Here is a 21713-nt window from a genome sequence, read left to right on the forward strand (position 1 = left end):
CATGCATTTAAAAAATAGATGGGGTGAATTTACATTTCATGCAAACTGTGAAGGTGAAATGTGTGAAAATGTAAATGTTAAACAATTTTTTTAAATCCCATGCAAATGACTTTTCAACAAGCATGAACACTGCTGTATTTGCTTGAGTGATCCATCATGTAAATGTCTGGTTCAACTAATGCTGTGATTGGAGGGTGGGATTCCTCGTTTTCTGATGTGTTTGGGAGACCAGTTTGTAAACAGTTAGTTTTGCGATTTCATTTGATGATGCCAGGGGTGAATAAATTACCCTTCACCTTTAGTTTAATCTTTTCATAAACATATGAAGACTGACAAGATCAAATCTATAGCTGTTTGTTCTTAGTCTGTTTGTTTATATCTTGACTACTAATAGTGTCAGTGTTTTGCATGGCACAGAAAGCAAGTTAGCAAATAAACTTTTTCCCACCTTTTGTTTTGTCTGGTTTGAGTAGTGTTTTGTCTTTTTCTTCCAGTGTGTGTAATTTGAAAAACAAACAGCCTGGATGGAGCTTCATGAATAAAGGATACGCTGGTACAGGTGGGCTGCTGTGGGGGGAAACGAAGGCCTGTCAAGCCCACCTCCAGTGTCAATCACGAAACGACAACATAAAGAGAACCAGAGCGAGAGTCTGTCTGCCAGCCGTGCTCCTAGAGGCGCTTCATGGTAGAGCTTGTCTTACTCTCAGGCTGGTGTTTCAGCTGCAGGCTCAACGGGGACAACAAAAAAGCAAGAAGTGTGACGGCAGGGCCGGGAGAGGATGAGGAAGAGTGAGAAGAAGAGCCGAGAGGTGCTCTAGGCCTTTAATCCACCACAGTGGTACCACCTCTTCCAGCGCCGTGCCCCCGTTAGCGAGACAGCGCTTCACCCGCGCCTGGCAGACACGTCTCCGCTCCTCCGTGCCAGCCCCTGACAGGTGACAAAATCAAAAGGTCACGTCACTTTGAACTGGCAGCGTTTGTTGCCCTGCTGATTTCCCCCGTGCCGCCACGGCTCGCAGGCGAGGTTGGAGGCGAGGCGGGGAGCAACTTTGGCAGCTCCTGAACTTCGTCTTTGTGAACTTTTGTACCCGTGATTTTGCTAACAACACTGCAGCGCCGTGTGATTTTTGTCACGGCTGCTGCTGCCATTGTTGACGCAGGCTTGTCTTGGGAAGCCAGGGTTTTATTTACGGAACAGAAAGCCAGAGTGTTTTTCTGGGTCCTGTGGGTTCAGGGCTGCTGCGGATTACAGTAGAGCTCGGGCCGTGGGGCTGACTCCCGCGGTTTCAGGATACGCACGACCCTGGTGCGTCCTCTTGCCGGCCTGTGTGCCCCGTAAAACTCAGCCCCAAAGAGACGTACTAGCTTCTCCGTCCCTCTCCCACACATACCAGCAATTATTTTGCCCATTGTCCTCGTATTTGAATCGTGACCGCTTTTATTGAAACGTAACACTTCGCCCAAACAGAACCGGCAGAGTTTCTTCGAGCGCCAACAGTCGTACTCTTTGACTCGAGCCCCTGCAGAGGTCAGACCACAGTCAGCCAGTGCTGGCAAAAACTCAAGCCCTCCCTCTGACCAGCAGGGCTCTGACAGCCTGTGAAGAGGCTGTTTGGGCTCGATGTGCTCCGGCGAGAGCCCTTATCAGCCTTCCAGGCCTGGGCTCTCCCGGGCCTCTGGTCCACACGCGGCATACAAAGCAGGGCCAGCCCCTGAGCAGCTGGAGACGCTAGAGATGTCTCACATTTCAAAGAAGAGCTGGAGGAGGGGAGAGTGCGAGAGCTGAGAGGCAGGGAAAAAAAATGAAAGTGCATATCTTCATGTTGGATGGCTTGTCTAGCTAGAGCGTCTATTCCCAGCGCACCTGTCACGGGGAAGGTTAGAATTAAAAGCGTGGATAGCAGGGTTCTTCCTCCACTCATGGCAGAAGGCAAGAGAAAGTGCATTAACTCGCCAGGATGGATGTCACGGCGCTGGTCTGGAGATGGTGCCGCTGCTAACCGAAAGGCCAAACAATGGACTTAAAGTCTGGCTCTGATGCTATTTTAGTCTGAATTTCTGTCTGCAAGTGAGACATATTGACTGCCAAACTTCTGAGTTCATGCTACCACGGGTTTGCTTGAAGTTCAACTTCCTCCAAGTTCTTTACCCAGCATATGACCTCTGGCTAACCTAGCGCCGGAGAAACATCGCTCTTCGAGTCGATCCGTGTGCTATTAGGCTAGTGCAAAACACCATCGCTAGTCTCCTCACAACACTGCATGTATCTATCCTGAACCCTCCTTTTGTTTCTGCCGCAGGCTGCATTTACATAAGAGGCTTATAGCAGCCATACACTCTCTCTTTTAGACAAAACAAAGGAACAAAAGCTATTGTTTGCTAAGTAACAATTTTTGGATGTCACAAAAAAACTGATGAAATGCATGGAGCCATAAAAAAGAAAAAAATCATCAAAAAGAAGATGTATTCCTCCCTTGATAGCTTTTTGGTGTTTTCAGATGCCCGAGTTGTCGTATGTAAATAGCACACACATGACCTTGAAGCTTTGATGCGGGATTGACAGGAGGAACCACAAGAAGAGAAATAATGATCTATGTCTTTTCAGTCCTCCGGCAACAAAAACAGACATGTGATACACACTCCTCTGGGCTTCCGTAAGCCACTGAGGCCAGATATAATGTTTTCAGTTGACCGAGATAAACTCTTTATTTGTGTGCCAACATATCGTCTGATTATTTTGGTGTCTACAGTTCTGATTAACAAGCCAATGAGATCTGAATAATTAATGCCGCCAAATTACTAGCTCACACAGGAAGGATTTTTTTCTGTTTGTGAGACTAAAACATATGTGGCATATTTTTGATTTTATAAACAGCTCTTATTATATCAGCGACTGCAGTTTCCCAAGAACAAAATGAGTGATGTGAACATTATACATTTTGGTTTATTTGATCCTTTTAGCACTGCAAGAAGTTATTTTTAATTTTGCAAAAAAATTTAAATAGTGCTTGTCTGTTCAAAACCCATGGCTATGATGTTGTGTGTAGTTGTTAGGTGGTTGCTATGCATTGATAAGTTGTTCCGAGTGGTTGTGTAGTGTGTTGCTACTGCGGTTAGAGTGTTGCTAGGGTTTATGAAGTGGTTGCTTACTAGTCTAAATCAGAAGTGCTCACCTATTATATTCTGATCTGTATATACAGTATGGTTGGGAGTGATATACATGATATACGTATATATTTTAAATGTATTTATATCATAATAAAGTAACATTTGTATGCTCTACTAGGTGAAAAAGGTCTGGCTGTTTACTTACTGTATGAATAATAGTAACTGTTTCTGTGGCAAGAACCACTGATGATTCTCAGATGTAAGCAAGCAAATAATTGTTTCTTTCAAGGTTTTGAGCCTGCAGTTTTTCTAGATTGCAACATGAATTCAGTGTTTATCTAAACATTTGTTGATTCCTTGCCCTCTATCTTGCTCTCAATATTCTCGGCATCACTCTTTTCATCATTTTCTCTGGTCTGTGTTCGCATGTTCTTTTGGGAGAATCGAGAAGCCAGCAGCATTTCTCGAGGTCATGGGCATACGGCTCTTTGTGTGCTTGAGTTAAGTATGAAAACCTGAAGAGGTTTTGAAGGGACCATTGTTGGCCTGGATCTGGTCCACTGAAGCACATAGTTAACGTTCTATGTCATCAGCCTTCCTTTGCCAGAGGCTCTATTGAGGTTTTAACCTTATGGACAAGAGGACACAACTGATGACTTTAGCGACTGAGGTCACACTCGGAGGGTTTGCTTTCTGTCCAAAGACTGTGTGCTATCATTTGTTTTCACTTGAAGATGTGGAGATGTTCCTAAGTGTACATGTGAAATTGATTTTCTCTTTGTTTTTTTGCTCTCTTTTGTTCTGCTCTTCACAATGCACATCAGCAAGCTGTGGAGGATTTGCTGGAGGACGAGGAGGAAGACTTTGACAGAGATGACAAGGTAATTATCGGTGCCACTCACAAACATGTATTCCAACACAGATGTATATTTAATGCTCAAACGCTCTTCTCTAAAGTGAAATACAGTGAAAATGTATTATTTATTGTGTTTGACCTCACTCAAATAAAAGTAGGTCATTGTTTTCTTGTGTATTTAATGCTTTGGCCAGGTCCACAGCTAGTCTGTCAGAGCTGCTAGTGTCTGAAGTCTATACAGAGTTGCAGTATATGTTTCCTTTCTACTCAGAATAAAGGGGAATCACATAGGCATAAATAAACTTGGCTTCGGGGTCTCTTTGTTGAGCTTCTGATATTTCTCAAGGCCTTTGAAGTGCAATTAATAGCATTCAAATGACCCCAAGCCAAATGCCCCAGTAGCTTTCGTAAGGAAGCATTTTAATATTTCTGAGCAGGCAGATTCATGTTATTGCCTGCCAAAATACCAGCACTTATGTGCTTTTAGCACTTTGTCTGGAAATGGGACAACAAGAATGTCAACAAGAACATTTTTGGAGCAGTGTAGACTTAGGATGAAAACATAACCTTTGACATCTTACTGACATTTCTCCTTAGTGGACTTTCAAAGAGCATCAGGTATATGTACAGTGTGTGAATAGAAGAATGAACTGAATATCTGTATTAATGTTGTCAAGGATCTGTTGTTCTTTGTGTCAGATTAGCTTCAGTTGAGAGGTTGGAAGGTTGAAAAGGGCTACTTGTCCTCTCTTTGTCCTTTTGTCCTTTGTCCTTATTTGCATAGTTTTGTTTAGTTTTACTTTGAATTATTAGACTATAGCTTGGGAAAACTACAGTTCAGGTATTATTAAACTACTAAAAATGTAATAAATATATGTGTTTCCTTTTTTTAACATCACCAGTTACACAAAAAATTTAAATATTAATTATTGAATATCTATGAATTAAGAATTTTGTTGTACCATAACTATTTAAAATTCGATCCAAATCGATTGTTAATTTGACATTTAATACACAGTCTTGTTTTTTTTTTAGCAACTTTCAAGTACAGTTTTTTTTTTGCTTTTGAATAATATTTGTTGGATGGTCAGTGTTACGTTCTATTAAAACATTTATCTGAAAAGTAATCAAATTAGGATGACAGCTAAATTAAAATCAATTGAAATATTTATTTAATTAGGAAGCACACAAATAACAGAAAAATGTTGTGGTGAACAGAAGCATTTCTGTAAATATTTATCTTAAAATGGTGAATCATTTGTTTGATCAATTAACTTTTTATTATTATTATTATTAATATTATTTATTGTTAATATTAATTTCATTAAAATAAATCAGAATCACCAATGCTACAGATGACAGAGGCCTCACAAAAGCAATGTGATGAAAAATACAGTGATGCAGAATTATTTCAGTCTACAATGCTAAAAGTTAGAAAAAGTAGCTTGTTGCTTTAAAAGCAACACTATTTAGAAATTAGCTGAAATACTGTCATACTTTCAGTTCCTCTTCAACACTAATTTGTTTTTTTCCCCCATCTACGTCTCTTTACTTTCTTCTCCATGTCAGTTTGTTGATGACCTCACATTCTCATTACCTCGTCTGTTTGTTCAAGCAGTAAAATACTGAGATCACATCAGGGAAGGCCCACTTATACTGGATGAAGGAAGGAAAAAAATGGATAAATGTGCCAAGGCCTCATTTTAATTGAACCTGAAGCATATGTTGCAAGTATGTGCAATATGTCCCAGATGTTTAGGTCAGGCCTAGTCTTCAGCTCTTCCTTAGTCTCCACTAGGAAGCTATTAGCTGGATAACCTTTGCTCCAGGGGCTAAATGGGGTATTACATGGCAGGCACCTGTTTTGCATTGGACTGGGGACCTCTTGCAGGCATAGTATGAGCCAAGACATGTGTTCTTACTTAACAAACTGTTTCGTGATAGTTAAAAGTGTCTTTCTTCAGACTCACTGCAGATATTAGTCAATTACTCTTAATGAAAGTCCAAAGTCAAGGCTAATTGATGGAGACGGCTCAGTTGTTTTGCCCAAGTAGGCAATTGGTTCCAAAACAAGAAAAAGGAGGGAGAAAAAGAGAGGAAAGATCAGGTGAAAGCAAGGTTAGTGCAAGTGACACTGTAAAAGTGTTTTAAAACAGGGGATTTTTGCAGTGCACCTGGCTATGTGAAATCAAGTCAGTGTTGAGGAAGCTGCTTTGAAAGTCATAATTTGAAGTTCAACTACAGTTGAGTTTGCTTTTTAAAATAGTAGTTTGCTACTCTGCAAGTTACTAATAAAATCTAACTGCATTGAAATAGTTTTTTAACTTTTTTCACTAAATCAATTTTAGCAATAAAGAACATTAATTACCTGAGTACATGTTCACTAAAACAAACAATTTTTTTTAAGAGCTTGAGATGTGAAATGCCTTAAGCACAACCATGACCTCTTCAATATCGCAGCTTCTTCAAAGTGCAAAAATTCACACTAGCAGGTCTACAAACAAGAGTTTGGGAATGGAATTCCTGCTGCTACTTTCAGACTGACGTCAGCGGAAAAAGTTGAATAATTTCTGAGTTATTACGTTTAGATGATAGATTATGAAGACAAGTAGTTCTTTTTATAAAGTACACCAATAAATTTCCGCAATGAGAAAGTAAATAGGATCAAATGATTTAGCTTTAGCCTACCGAGCTACAGTTTCAGTGTACCTTCTCCAACGCTTTTTTGTGACCATGAATCTTTGGATTAAACACAATTTGGATGACCATGTATGCAAAAGCATGCTGGGTACATCAACTGTATAAGCCATATGCTTGCCACACACTTCTCCTTTTTTCTTTGCCAGGCTAGTGCCAGTGTGTGTGCATGTGAATGTGTACATGTGTGTTTACAGTGCTGAATAGCTCTCTGGAGAGCTCGCCGACTCCACCAAATTCATCAGCAACCCTGGTAATAACAGCCAAAATATTTTAACACCTGCTCCGCTAAACACATGTAAACACACAGGCAGAATGGCAGGTAATTATCCAGGTGATAATGAATGTGCCTCACATTGTTAAACCTCTCTCAAATATGCTAGTGTGGAATTAAGGAGTAGCGTCGGGTACGCTACGATAACGTGCCTAACGCTCCGCTTGTGCCACAGCTGTCTCGCACTTGTGTGCACCCACTTTCCCAAAGAAAGTTTGTGAAGGATTGGTATTTTCATCACCGTTCATTATTTTTATGCAGCTAATCTTCACCTGTCATAAAGCAGATGCTGGAGGGCCTAGTCTTTCTTGCTCTGATAATATTTTGAGATATACTGTGGTCAGAGATGGGCACACATACATCAAAATGTATTTAAAATAAAAATACAAAATACTGTGTGGGAAAATGTATTTAAATACAAATACAGTATTTTGTATTTTGAAAAAAAAAAAAAAAATACATTTGAAATTGGCCATCCAGTAAAGTAACACTATTAAGGCCTGTTTACACCAAGAACAATAATTATAAAGATAACTATGTTAGTGTATTCTAAGTATACAATGCAGTTGTGTCATCTGTCACTTTAAATGGTCAAGCTCTTTAAAGCAGAAATGATTCCGATTGGCTGTCAGTGTTTTATGCTGTTACGGTTATAGTTGTGGTGTGCTATCTGCTATTCACTTAGATTTAGGATGTACTCACACTAGGGGATCTGATCCATGCTTGAGCGTGATTGACCCCTAAAATCAATGAAGAGGTGGCTCAGGTGCAGTACACATGTAGTGTGATCGCTAACCGCGCCGGAGCATGGAACAGTTAATTTACTATTTTTGTATGCGCTATTCTTATCGTTATGACAGCAAAAATCTCGAGTACATTTAGGTTTATAATGGGTCTGGTTCTCATCTTATTGATGAACAGGTATTGTAGTTTGTGAGTAAAGCTGCAAATTCCATCATTGACCTCAGTTGCCTCTGTAATAAACTTCTGATATCTGTCTGATAGCAAAAGGACAATCGCGCTTGGGCTTTAGTACATGGCAGCTGTGCCTAGTGTGAGTATGCCCTTAGAACATTTTTTATTTTTTTTATTTATATCTTTATTATTAGCATTATAGTTATCCTTGTCTTGGGGTACACACACACAGAAAGCTGCTTATTACTCATTTATCCATGCTTCTTTATCGCTCTGACGTATCAATAGCTCCTGCCCACGACGATATATAAATGATATAGAAAAAGTTTAGTCGATTTACACTTTATATCATTGCCGACATATATATTGTTATATCGCCATAGCAAGCAGTAATGATTAAAGTTTAATGAACCCATTTGACTAGCTAGTTGATAAAACCAAAATCTGACCAAAAAAAAAAAACTAACAAGACTGACTAGTGCTAATGCTATGTCCCCAATGCTAATGCTCTTTTTTTTTTTTTTTTTAAATTAATACAAAAATACTAAGATTAAATGTATTTAAATACAAAATACATTTGATTTTTTTTCAAAATAGTATTTTGAATTTCAAATATGTATTTTAAATACATGTATTTGAAATACTGCCCATCCCTGACTGCGGTGTTGTTTTTAATGGAATAGTTAACTGAAAATTATAATTCTGTCATCATTTACTCATCCTCATGTCATTACAAATCTATAGGACTTGCTTTCTTCTGTGAAACACAAAAGGAGAAAATGTGAATAATGTGCCGGTCACTCTTTTCTATGCATTTATGATGGATTTTTAGCTTTACAAAGATGTTTAAAAGGTTAGTTCACCCAAAAATTAAAATTCCGTCATGACGGAATTTTCATTTTTGGGTGAACTATTCCTTTAAGCACCATACAAGTATCATAAAAGTGGTTTATATGACTCATTTGCTAGTCCAAGTCTTCTAAAGCAATACACAAATAGTTTGTGTCAAAATCAGACCAAAAATTAAGTCATTATTTACCAATAAACTATTGTGACCAGTCAGTGAATTAAACTCAAGAGCTAAATCAGTCTGATTTGTGAACGAATCATTCACAGAGATTTTTGTTAACTGGACTCAAAAGAATGATTCATCCACAAATCTGACATAACATACATTTCAGTGTGTTTCTTTCCCAAACACAGTGTATGACTTCAAAAGTCTTGGAATATAGTGCAAAAGTTGTATGGACCACTTTTATGGTGCTGTTTTGTCTCTTTGAAGATTAAAAGCTCTAGTTTGCATTTATTTTAACTGCATGGAAAAGACCAGCCTGGACATTTTCACATTTTTCTCATTTTGTCTTCCATAGACATGAGAGTGAGTAAATGACAGTTTTTTTTTTTGTGTGTGTGTATTTTTGTGTATTTTCAGTAATGTGCACTACGTTGTCCAATTCACTGTCTGTTCGTTATTTTCGTTGTTCCAACAAGTTTTTTTTGTTTTTTGCACATGCTAATTGATGGTACAGCTATTTTGGCTTCAGTGATGTCATTAGAACCAGTGTTGTGTGGACATGTGTCCGGAGTGGAGTACGGTGGGATAATCTGTGCTAGTGCTCCGTCTGAGAAGCAGCCAGGATGATAGCGCCAGTGTCTCAAGGGAGCGAAAGAGAGAGGGTGAAAGAGTGCTGAGATTAGGAGTGTACGCATGGCTGGGCACTGGAGTAATGGTCCTACACATACACACACACAGCCCGAGGAGGAGCCGCCCCAGATAAGATACACACTGCAATCATGTCATGCTCACAGGCTTACCACAACTCACGCACGCCTCCTTACATGCCCAACAGCTGTTAGGAAGTGTGCGTGATTGTGCTGCCTGCTCGACTGGATATTAAAGATGGCATGTAACCGTATGCTGTACGTCTTATAAATAAACAAGCATTCAATATGAATGTGAAGCAAAACAGTGACAGAGAATAAGAGAAAAAATAGGATATCATGTGTTTTCAAAGGCTAGTCGGTTTCTATGAAAGTCTCTGTTTTGTGAATTAATAAAGCTAAATGTAGCTTTTAGGCTGGAAATATTCTGCAAAAATGCAAATCCAGACACTTGGCCGACATTGTCAAGCGTTCAGAAAAACTTTGCATTACCATTCAAAAGTTTGGGGTTGGTACGGTTTTTATGTCTCTTGGAGCTTATCAAGGCTGCATTTATTTGATCAAAAATACAATAAAAACAGTAATATTGTGAAAAATTACAATAAAATAAACTTTTTTCTCATTTAAAATGCAATTAATTTCTGTGATGACAAAGATGGATTTTCAACAGGCAGGCATTATTCCAGTCTTCTTTGTCACATGATCTTTCAGAAATGCATTTCCTAGTCAAAAAAAAAAAAAAGAAAAGTACTCACCCCTAACTTTTAAATGGTAGTGTACTATTGTGTTGACAAGGTTGGGAGGTATTTACTGGATTCATGTTTCATCACGCTTTTCAGCTGTCATTGTCCAAACATTCCTCAGACTGCATAATTAACATACAGTGGTGGCCAAAATTATTAGAACACCTGACAGATCTGAAAATATTGACCTTTTTTCCTCCAAAACATGATTTCATTTCATAATGTTCGTGAAACACGCAGATGGTTGCTCTGAGCCCATCAGATATCAGATGTCGGTGTTTTTATCCACTTTTAACTTTAATATTTGGTATGTCCACCTTTTGCAGCAATTACAACAGCACATCTCTTTGGCATAGTGTCAATATATTTCCTGAGAACTTAACACTAATGTTATCCCATGCCTCATGTAACTCAAGTCAAAGGCTTTTCTTTGATTGTACAATAGATCTGTCCAGTTTATTTTCCAACTCGCCCCAAATTTGCTTGATGAGGCTGAGGTCCGGACTTTGAGGCGGCCAGTCCATCATTTTCAGTGTTCCAGCAGATTCCTTCCATCGCAGGTAGTTCAGGCAATAGTTTGTTTTATGGGTATTGTACTGGCCAATACAACAAAAACAACTGAAACCTCTTAAATATGACAAGTGTTCTAATAATTTTGGCCACCACTGTATAGTGAATAAACTAAATATTAAACAAATATAAAAAAAAAAAAAAAAATCAAAATTTTCTTATTAATTTCTTCAGTTATCTAAATATTTTTGACTGTAGACTGTAAACTGATTACTAACTATTTAATGTTAACTGCAACTACATGTATTTTACGTGTAACATTGCAGATCTACTGTATTAGTGCGCACACAGTGTTAAAGATAAAATATCCTGTAAGCAAAATAAATAAAAGTCTTCTGTGTAAAAGGAAAAAAATGAGCAAGAGAAATAAAATGAGCAAATTAAATAAATAAAATATCTTGTGTTTCTTCTGTTTCTCTGTTTCGCTCTCTTTTTGGACTTGACTTTTTGTTTTAAGAGTTTAGCCTGTTTTACTTACTCTATCCACCACACCGCTGCCACTTTAGCAGGGAGAAAAGGAAAACTAACCTCTCTGCACTATGAAACGCTGACAATCTGATCCTGATTCATGCACATTTATGTCCGCTAGAATCTAGCATTACAAGTGAGCCTTATCTGTAGATAACACGCAGAGGGTTAAACCCAGCCGAGAGGAGACAGGGGGGTTGATCTGGGCGATAGCTACATGGCAGTATGTAATTGGACTAAAGAGTGTGCTAGGGATTATTTTTATTACTTTGAAAAACTGTGACTGAAAACTTGTTCTGGGGCTATTGAGCTTGTGATACGCGATGCGTATCCTCAGGTAACGTGGCTTTTTTCAGTGCAAAGGAGAATACAGAGAGAAAGAGAGAATGTTTGTGCATCTCTGGCTGCTTTTCTTCTCAGCGCCTCTAAAAGATGAAAAGCTTCATGCTGTAAAAGAAGCTTTTGACTTTTTTCCTTGGCTTTTTTCCCTTTTCTTCTTATTTAGGGGAGAGATGCTCCTAGGAACTGCATTTTAATCATGTTTGGCTAATAAAGAGAGATTAAAAATCCTTCACACACATTCAGGGCATTGTCTTGTTGTGTAAAATAGCTTCATTGTTTGATTTATCTTTTTTGCCTTTACATCAGGTGGATTCTTTTCTCTCTCTCAGGGGTCCCAAGCCATCTTAGTAGCCATCAATGTTTTTTTGTCTAACTGTTTTCCTTTTGTAGCCCTGCTTTAAAAAGATCTCAATTTATTCTGGTCCATAAGGTGCCGGGCTCAGTCCCCTCCCAGGATGGCCGGCTGCCGGAAAGCCATATCCTTGCGGATATTTTGGCTTCCTGGCACTTTGAGTGGATACGCGTGATGGTGGTAAGTGTGGTCCGTATGTCCCCGTGTCTCACTTCTATGGCTCATCGTCTGTCACGCCAAGCAGGGTTGTGTGTCGCTCCCTTTCACCTCTCACTTTGTTCTCAGTTGTCACTTTTCCTTCTTTATCTACAAGAACATCCTGGTGATCAGTGCTTTGTTATTTGTTGGACTAGCTGGAAACTTCCTACACTTCATAAAATGGCTTGTTCGGTGGGTGCTTATGCTAGGTCATCTAAATACGGCAACATGCTCGGTAGAAAGTAATTCTGGGTTTGGGTTTTCTCCAAATTGTTTTGGCTTAAAGGTAGTACTGTGCTTTACTAACCATGTGTCTATAAGCATTCAGGGTGAACTGGGGAATACATGTTTGTGCTGTCACTAACCTTTTTCAAACCAGCCAGTAGCCTAAGGCCAACATGGCTTACACGATGACGTCACTCAGAGAAACTCATTTGCAGCACAGCTCACGATAAAGAAACACCAAACCTGTGCTGTATAGACAAGGAAAGCTGCTTCCAAGAAGAGGGTTTATGAATGAATTATGAGGGTGTATTGATGTTTGTCTCCGAAAGTGGAGGAATGCCATTGCCATTTATATCCTTTTTAGAAGCGCATCCCTCAAGGAAACTTTTGAAATTGAGAACGTCTACATGCACTTGCTATAGATGGCATCTCAGCACATTCATAAGTAATAGAGAACTGGGTGTCATTTTGAACTGTCTAGTGTAATGGGACACTAAATTTAAGAGGTAAATAATTAAAAGCCATGGTAACTTCTAGGGATGGGTCATGATGGCTACCTAGTCCAACAACCGACTAGTTGATTAAGGACCTCTAAGTTTTATGGATTTTAAAACCCTCAAAGACCGAGACAGCCGCCCGTGGCTAAAAATAACTATTGTTCTTAAATGTTTAATAACTTTTGAACCACCAATCCTATCTGAACGCTTTTCGGAGATATCGCATTTGTCTTGTTTGGATATCCAGAGGCTCTGTAGCGTACGTGTTTACGTCATCACATTTTGACAACATTGATTGGTCAGAAGAAACCAATGCATTTCGTTCCTCTGAGCCAAACAGAAACAATTGTTGACGCTTAGTCCCACCCCCGTGCCCAGATTAGTTCAAATTGTCACATATTCAACAAATAGGTTGAATTCAACCACATAGGTTTTGGTCTTTTGAACCGTTGTTTAGCGAGTTACTTTGGAAATCGGACCAAACGCAAAGTGAAAGTAAAGTGTGTTGTGCGTGCATGAAAACAAACACACAATAAAACATTTGCATGAGAAAACTCTCAGAAAAAGCCCAGAAAAACACAGGAGAGAGCATTTTGGCATAAAACAAACCAAAAACAAGGATGAAAAAACGGTACATATCGGATAAAGCACTGGAATTTAGGTATTCGCGGTAAAATCAATTCTGACGCAGAGTGCAGCCAGCGGATCGATCCATTTGGTTATATTATGTAAATAATATTTATATAGTTCATAAAGATCATTTGCACTATTTTTTTTTTTTCTGTTGAACTCTGTATATTTTGTTATTATAAAACACAGTTTCCATTTTCTTTACTCCCTAAATGTTTTTGGACATCTATATTGTTAGTAAAGTAAATATACCTGTTTTTCACTGAAAAGCGCCTATAACAATATTGTAATAAATGGCTATAACTTGCTTGGGGAATGTTATATGTAGAAAAAAATATATTTGGAAGTGTAAAACACCCAGATACAACTTTTTAAAGAAAAAAAAATCCAAACATAAGGAGTTTTTGTTTGAGTACACAGAAAAAAAAACACACAATTATTGCTTGCGTTTTTCTTAAAATTCTGGAAATTCATTAATTCTTAGAGAAAACAAAGGGAAAATTGGGACTTTAAATTAGCTAGACTGAATCTTCAAGTTCTCTTGTTTATATTGATATATGGCACTTAATGCTGACTGCTAGAATATGTCTGAAAAAACAAAGAAAAGTACAGGCGTGTCAGGTGCCCCAAACATGTTCTAGGTCTTTAAGGGTTAAGCATTATAGATATTTGGTATTTTTTTAGCATCTATGGATTAATTAGGATGCTGACAGCTTAAAGGGATAGTTATGTTAAATAAATTAATTAATTCTGTCATCATTTACTTTCCACATCTTGTTCCTAACCTATTTTATTTGACTTTAATTAATATTTAATAAATATTAAGTTAATTTATTTTTATTTTATTTTTTCTATTTAATGTAATTTAATGAAATTCCAGGAAGCAAAGTGGGAGAAAGGGGGTGAGACTGGGACCACAAGCTGGGACTTGAACTTGAGTTGGCGAAAACACATGTGTGCTGCATGTCGGTGCACTGCCCACAAGGCCATAGTCTCTGACACAGATGATATTTTATAGAATTTTGAATGTTGTTTTGTATATCTTTTTCCCCTAAGAAACATGTTTGAATGTGAACTCTGGACAAGCCTAATTATACAGTATGTTTGTTGTTGACCACCTCCTGTCTAGTCCACTTTGGAAATGTGTGCTTGTGCACATCCTTAGTGGCTATATTGGTTTGCCTGTTGGTGCCCAGCTTGATGAAGTTCCCCAGTTTGACGGCCTCATTTTTGTGAGATGGAGAGGGCAGGGGCGAAACCAGTGCAGTGGCGGGTGGAGCTAATTGTGCTCCATTCATCATCAGGTGGCATCCAGGGACCCAGAGAGGACAGGGCAAGGAGAGCAGGGGGAACGCAAGCGAGCTGAGGTGAGGAGGGGGTCGCTCCAGGGGTGAGGGGCATCATCAGAGAGGCTGGAGAACAGGGGCAACTATCAGGTTGACCTTGGGGCTGATGAAGTGCCTTGCCCGCTGGGTGCGGAAGCCTGGGGAGTAATGGCGAAGGTGAACCCGGCTCTCCAGCGGATCCATTAGAGCCTAATGCTGTTGTTTTTAGCAGGGAGTGGTGGGAAGCAGAGGTCGGACGTAAAATAAAGCTTATTCTCCCTGTTTACGGTGTTATTCATCTGCACTTCATGGCACAGGGATGTACCGGGAGCGCAGGGCAATGGGGCACTGGTGTGGAAGCAGTTATAGTACAGTGGTTTTTTTTGCTCCTTAAAACGGAGTGTGCTCACCATAACTAGAACCCTTCTTTTGTGTCTGATTAGTGAGAGCTAATGTTGGAAGGGTTGAAGTAGAGGTTGAAAATATATTGTTAACCTGAGTGAATAGTGCAGCGTATCTCTTTAATTGCTACCATGAAAGACAATGTTTTGCTTAATCTCCACATGAATTGGTTAGCTAAAATTCACAGTAAACTAGCACCTTTATATTGCATAGTCCCTGATGAAAAAATAGCTTTGATTGCATTAATTTCTAGAATCTGGTTGATCAAGCCTTGCTAGTTTAGCCTGGAAAGACCCATTTCAGAAGGTGTGGACTCAATCAATGTTAATCCTGTTCTTGGAGGTCCAATGTCCTGCAGAGTTCAGCTTCAACCTGCCCCATGGGCAATGCACCTGCTTGAAGGTTCTAGAAATCCTGAAGACCTTAATTACCTGATTCAGGTGTGCTCATTTGAGTTGGACCTGAACTTTGCAGGGATGTATTGGATGCCCCTGCTGTAAACAGTAACAATTTATATTTAATTTTACTTATAAAATGATTGAAGCCTGCCTTATTAGCACCAAACACTCAAAATGCACCATTCTGAACAGAATGCGGTTTGTACCTGCTGAAGAGTCACAATGACTGTTGTTAGACCTTGGCCCAGAATACTGTCTCCAGAGGGAATGCCATAGTGAGGGCGGAGGATCTCTGGGAATAGCTCAATAGCTTTTTTGCCGCCTCTGTGGTCGCATACTGTTGCGTGGCATTCAGCATCACACCTATTTTTGGAGCATCACTAGAGGTTTGAGGGAATGTAGAACCTAGGGATTTGAGAGGTGAGGATAGTGCCTCTGAACTTCTATCATGCTTCCAGATGTTTGAACATACTTTGTGTTTGTATGTGTTTAAAATTCTTGTCTTGTTGTGATTTTATATTACAGTTGTTTTGTTAAATTATCCCGTAATTTGCCTGGACTGTAATGCAGTGCTAAAAACACATGCTTGTGGCATGTCTCTGATGGGGACCCAGGTTCGAATCTGGTCTGGACCATTTCCCTGTTCCTGTTCCATTCCTCCCTTTGCTCTCCTATAAATAAGACACAGACCTATATATAAATTAAAAATAAAATCCAGCAAGTGTTGAATTAAACTAGATTATTTTATAGGAGAATCAAAGAGAAAGGTCCCAAACAGCATATACTGTACTCAAACACTCAGAATACTACTTAACAAGGTAATTACTGATTTTATTGATGTTCTATTTGAGGTTGCGTCAAAAGATTTTTGTTTATATTTACTCCTTAAAAAGAGTAATGCGAATGGTTTTCCTTTTGATGTGAAATATTTTTTGGCTTCTAGTATTTGGGATAGCAGTTATTGGGATCAAGCAGGCAGTCAGGGGAGTTTCCGTTTAGTCTGACACACACCTCAAATCTAATTAAACTGCAATTTTAATTAACCTCCCAAAGTGCTCAGACATGAAGACGAGGAACAATTTCATTGACAAGCCTTTCCCTGTACGTCTCTTCCCCTGTCCCATTCATTATGAATAAAGTGCTAATGAACTACTTTTGGAAAATTAATGCACTCGTCTATTTAAAGAAGTTGTTTTTCGTTTCATGTTTTCACTGATAAGAGGTGGGCACACGTCTGTCTGAGGGGACTTGTCTTGGCTTTATTTGCCATCAGAGGTGTGGAACTCTTTTCCTTGGTGATATCGCTCCCTACTTGTGCCTGTCTGGGTCAGCGCGCCTTTGGCTCGAAATGAGAGAAGGCAAACAAATAATACGTGTATCCAGGGAGCGGCCCGGCCCGGGTGAAATGATTTCATTTTCATCTTGATCTCTATCTTATCTGCCTCCTTTGTTCCCCTCACCTTTAGTGCTGCGTAGATCAAAGAATCTTGTTTTCTCTCCCTCCGAACATGCCGAGAGAAGGGCGTGGGTGTGGATTAGGCCCGGCTGGGGGTCCGTCCTCTTGCATTGGGGCTCTGGCTTTGGTGTAAATGAAGTTTGGTGCCCCTGGGATATCGTTCCCCCTCCTGCTGTCGTTAACAAACAAGATATGCCCTCTACGAAGTGTCTGTCCTGGTCTGTGCCAACCTCATCAGTCTCCCGCTATGTTGGGTGCCCATTGCGAAGTAGACAGAGTCTCCTGATGGGACGGTGAGGTGTGAATAGCCTGATGTTGGGAACTGGCTGGAACGGACTTGCCTCTGCTTGCCTGTAGCACTAGCAGCCCTAAGGAGTTTGATAATGGGGATTCACCAGGGGGTCCCGGACAGCTGCACTCAGTCCTACACACTGTTTAATGATAACACTGTTCAAGATGGAAGAGTCTGTTCATTTACTTGCCAGCCGTTGATTTCACAAAGCTTATTCAACTTTTAGTGTAATTGAGGTGTTATTTGATTAATCAGGTGAACAGATTTCACATTAAGAATGACACTTTAAAATCGAGAACAGTGCTTTAAAGATCTTGGTGACATGGCCTTATGGTTAAAGGATTATTTAGAGATTGTCAACAGCATTTAAAGTGCCAATTTAAATACACATTTATGCACATGGAGCAAGGAAAGCAGAATGAGAAGCTCTTTTTATTAAAACACTTGTGAATTCTTTCTTATCTAAATAACCTATTTAGTGGCTTTAGTGGTTTAAGTTACAAACTTATTGGGTCAATAGCATTTTTTTTTTCAATAGTAGGTACAAATCACTTTGTACATACAGTAATTGAAATATCTTATATGATTGAAATTGAATATTGATACTAAAATATTCATATCACAAAATATTTATTATATTGTTATTATTGTTAAATATTTCATTAATATTTATATGTCATCAGTAATTTCATTTTGTGATTTATTTTGTAAATACATTACTTTTGATTAGTAAAGATATTCATGAGCTGATAATGAATGTTATTTGGTTTTTTTTTGTTTTTTTTAAATATGTAATTTAAAAAAAATTACTCCTGTTTTCAAGATATTACATTTTGAATCATTAATATATATATATCTATATCTATCTATATATATAGAGATATATATATATTTCTTGAAAATGGTATGAACGTTTTCAAAACTATATGAAACAAACAAATACAGAGCTGAAAACTTGGCCCATGTGTTTTAAATATATATAGCCTCGTATCTCATTACCGCTTAAACATTGTTTATAGAAAATTGTTCATAGAACTGCAGTTTAAAAGCAGTACACTCAAAATCGTGTGGTTGTACTGAAATTGTAAAATACAGCTGCATGCAGCAGTGCTGATATTCAGTGGAGCAGGACTCTTGCTCGTGTGATATCGCATAATACAGACTCTTTATATGTTGACATTGTGCATTTAGAAGAGTTCAGATTTGGCTGCACTGTTGGAAGACACTTTAAACAGAACTGATTTTTGACTAAATATCAATTTCCCTTTGCCCGCTGACATCAAGTGTGCCTCCCGCTGTGCCACGATGTGTGTCCGAATACGTGAGGAAGAGGACCTGAGGTAATGGAATGCCCATGTGTCGCTCCAGCGGCCCACAGCTCAGCCAGGATCCACAGCAGGCTCTTCTGCGGCAGGTTGCTCCTCGGTTCGTAGCGGTGTAAGTGTGTTTATGTGTGTGTGAGAGAAGTGCGGAGGAGCAGTGAAAACAAGCCTCTCCCCAGGCTAGTGTTATTCCAACCTCCTGCCTTCCTCAATCCACTTTTGAAGGCAGGAAATCGGAGTTAGCTCATGGTTTGAGGGCCATGTGGTAATGGTTTAGACTGTAGAGACCCATGACCTGCACCTCCACCCTCGCTCGCTCGCGCGTACACGCACACACACCGATACCTTGTCCCTCAAAGTCTTCTTTTCTCATATAGCGCCCGATACAATGGAGTGTATGTTGGACTTTTGTTTCGGTTGATAACGCAAACCAGATGGGAGTCAGGACAGGGGAGTCTTGTTAAATATTTGCTAAGAAAAATAACCCTGGGACGCGGTCTAATTATATCTATTTGTCTTGTGTGGCTTTTTGGGAAGGCAATGTGGTTATGCAGGCCATATTGGGCTTCATTTTTCAAATGTGGGATCCAGTACAAAGCGTGGGAGATGGATGGGATACTGTGTGTGTGTGTGTGTGTGTGTTGAGGGAGTACAGACAGTTTGATCTGATTTTTTCCCGAGACCCATCTCTGTATTATAAGCATATTTCTTCATTTTGGGGATGATATTCCAGTACCTGTTATATAGACCCTTTTACATACCTGTTCTTGAAATATTCGTTCTATGTATAGAAATAAGTGGTTCTCAACCAGGACCTCAGCAAACTTCCAGGAGGGCCCTAATACATCTTAAAATTATGTACATTTAGTCTTACCATAAGACTAAAGACCATAACCCTTACCATAATATTTATTAAAATATTAAAAACTAAAGATGTACAATATCTGACAAAATGTTTGTTTTAGTTTATTCATTTTTATTACAACAGGAGCACCAGAGGTACATAAAGTATCAGCTCAAATAAGATGGCCTTTGAATATTGCCCTGTACAAAGAGGGGCCTTGAAGTCAAAAAGGTTGAGAACTACTGGATTAAATGCACTTTAAATATTTGGACTATAAATCATCTTCAAAAAAAAAACAAAAAACAGGCTTAATCTGACTGAAATGGTACCAGTCCAGTTTTTGTGAAGTCATACCAGTGTTATTTTAGTATTATTGATATACTATTATCCTGTAGTTTTTGTTAATACTTTGAATTAGATTTTTTTAAATATATTTTCTGTTTTCAATTTTAATTTCAAAGTTTTAGTAATTTAGTGTTTTTTTTTTTCATTTTTATTATTTTTTTTCTAAATGTCTTTATAGTTTTTTAAAGCTACAGTCCGTAAGTTTTGCCTCTTTGTCGCCATCTCTGTTTGAAAAGCTTGCAGCTGCTTGCGGAATTATCTTCTTTGTGTGGGGTTGTACTCCGGCATGGCTCCAGTGCGGATTAATCTAATGTTTTGAGGTGAATGTGTGGCAGTCAGTCACGCACCGGTGTGGATATTTACTGTACTTTGCAATCACAGATTCTAGCTTTCTGCAAATCTTGTGTAATCCCAGGCTATCTGTAAGCACATTTAAAACTGGAATATAATTTAATTTCAGTGTTTCATAAACACATGTTCAATCTGCCATCAAAATGCTACATTTAATTATTCTAGCTGCTGTGAGAAAAGGCTCCGCCACCTGCAGGATCCTCACATGCGATAGCCTAGTAGCCGGGACAACTGTGTCATGCTCGAATTTCCTGCGAAAACCTACCCGTACCACTCAAATTAGAAAACATTATTATAAGCTAACCATTGTGAATCGGGCTAAAGTAAGGCCAAAGTTTTGAACACTGGCTGGTTATGTACTTGCTCGAATATTGATTTCAGGTCAGTTTTACCCAAAAAAAAGTTACGGACTGCAGCCTTAAATTGAGTTTTTTTTTAGATTATATAGTTATTTTAGTACTTCAACCTAAACTGAATAAAAATGGCAGCTGGTTTAAATAAAATAAGTTTAATATTTAAAACATAGTTTAATTCATTTTAGTTTATCCGCTTAATTCAGCATTTAAACACATTAATCGGACTACAACAGACCTCGTGCTATGCACTTGCGGTATCTTTTTCTTTCAGAGCCAATAAGTGATGTGTATAAAATTTGTGCCTAAACTATCTCTTTAAATGCAAATAAAATGCAGTATTCATGCACTTGCATTCCTTTATAAAGCACAAAAAAAATCTCTATGCATTGACACCATCCCTCTTTTCCTGCTTTGATTTGCACAGTGGGTTTTGATCCAGAGGTTCAGTAGCTGGTCAGCTCATTGTGGACATGATCCACTGCAGTGACATTTCAATTGATCTCCATGAAAGGCCTGAGGATGGTGACTGAAGTGCTTCCAGATAAACCTGGGCAGGGTTGAGCAAAGGCCTGGAGCTCCCATTAAGCAGACCCGGGGCAAAGGCATAGTGATGCTCACTGCTGCATGGCAGTGCCCTCTCGCTGGGACCATTTCGCCAGGACATTTCGTTCTTCTTAAGTGCTGCCAGTCCATTTGTGTAGGCCCACCGGAGGGGCACAGCCTGTGTCAGGGCTCGGAAATCTGGACGTAGCTTATTTTTCAAATTGCTATTAGGCCAGGATTTCTGTTTTTCTCTTCAAATGGTTGACCGATAGAAGAAACAGACACAATTTTGAAAATATAGATTTTGCCTGAGTGTTTTGTAGGTGAGATGGGTGAGTTTTGAGTTTCAATCTTGTACTTTTTTTTGGAATAGTTCACCAAAAATGACAATTCTGTCATCATTTACTTCATTCCAATCATCTGTAAACACAGAAGAAGGTGTTTTTCAGTATGTCCAGACTGCTCTGTCAATAAAAAAACTGGTTGGAATGGCATAAAGATGAGCAAATAATGACAGAGTTTTTATTTTTTAAGGTTAAGGT

General features: G+C 39.0%; 1 protein-coding gene across 8 annotated transcripts in view; it reads left to right on the forward strand.

Moving 5' to 3' along the window:
• mctp1a (multiple C2 domains, transmembrane 1a) overlaps nt 1–21713 on the forward strand; it is a 170695-nt gene that overhangs the window by 131942 nt on the left and 17040 nt on the right. For 6 of the 8 annotated variants that reach the window (XM_058775034.1, XM_058775032.1, XM_058775031.1 and 3 more), the window contains 2 exons: nt 3933–3989; nt 12066–12167. In XM_058775034.1, the coding sequence (XP_058631017.1) occupies nt 3933–3989; nt 12066–12167 (159 nt within the window). The remainder of the gene's footprint in view (nt 1–3932; nt 3990–12065; nt 12168–21713) is intronic. The other 2 variants (XM_058775033.1, XM_058775036.1) reach the window with 1 other exon arrangement.

Source organism: Onychostoma macrolepis, chromosome 05, assembly GCF_012432095.1.
Source record: "Onychostoma macrolepis isolate SWU-2019 chromosome 05, ASM1243209v1, whole genome shotgun sequence".
Classification (NCBI taxonomy): Eukaryota; Metazoa; Chordata; class Actinopteri; order Cypriniformes; family Cyprinidae; genus Onychostoma; species Onychostoma macrolepis.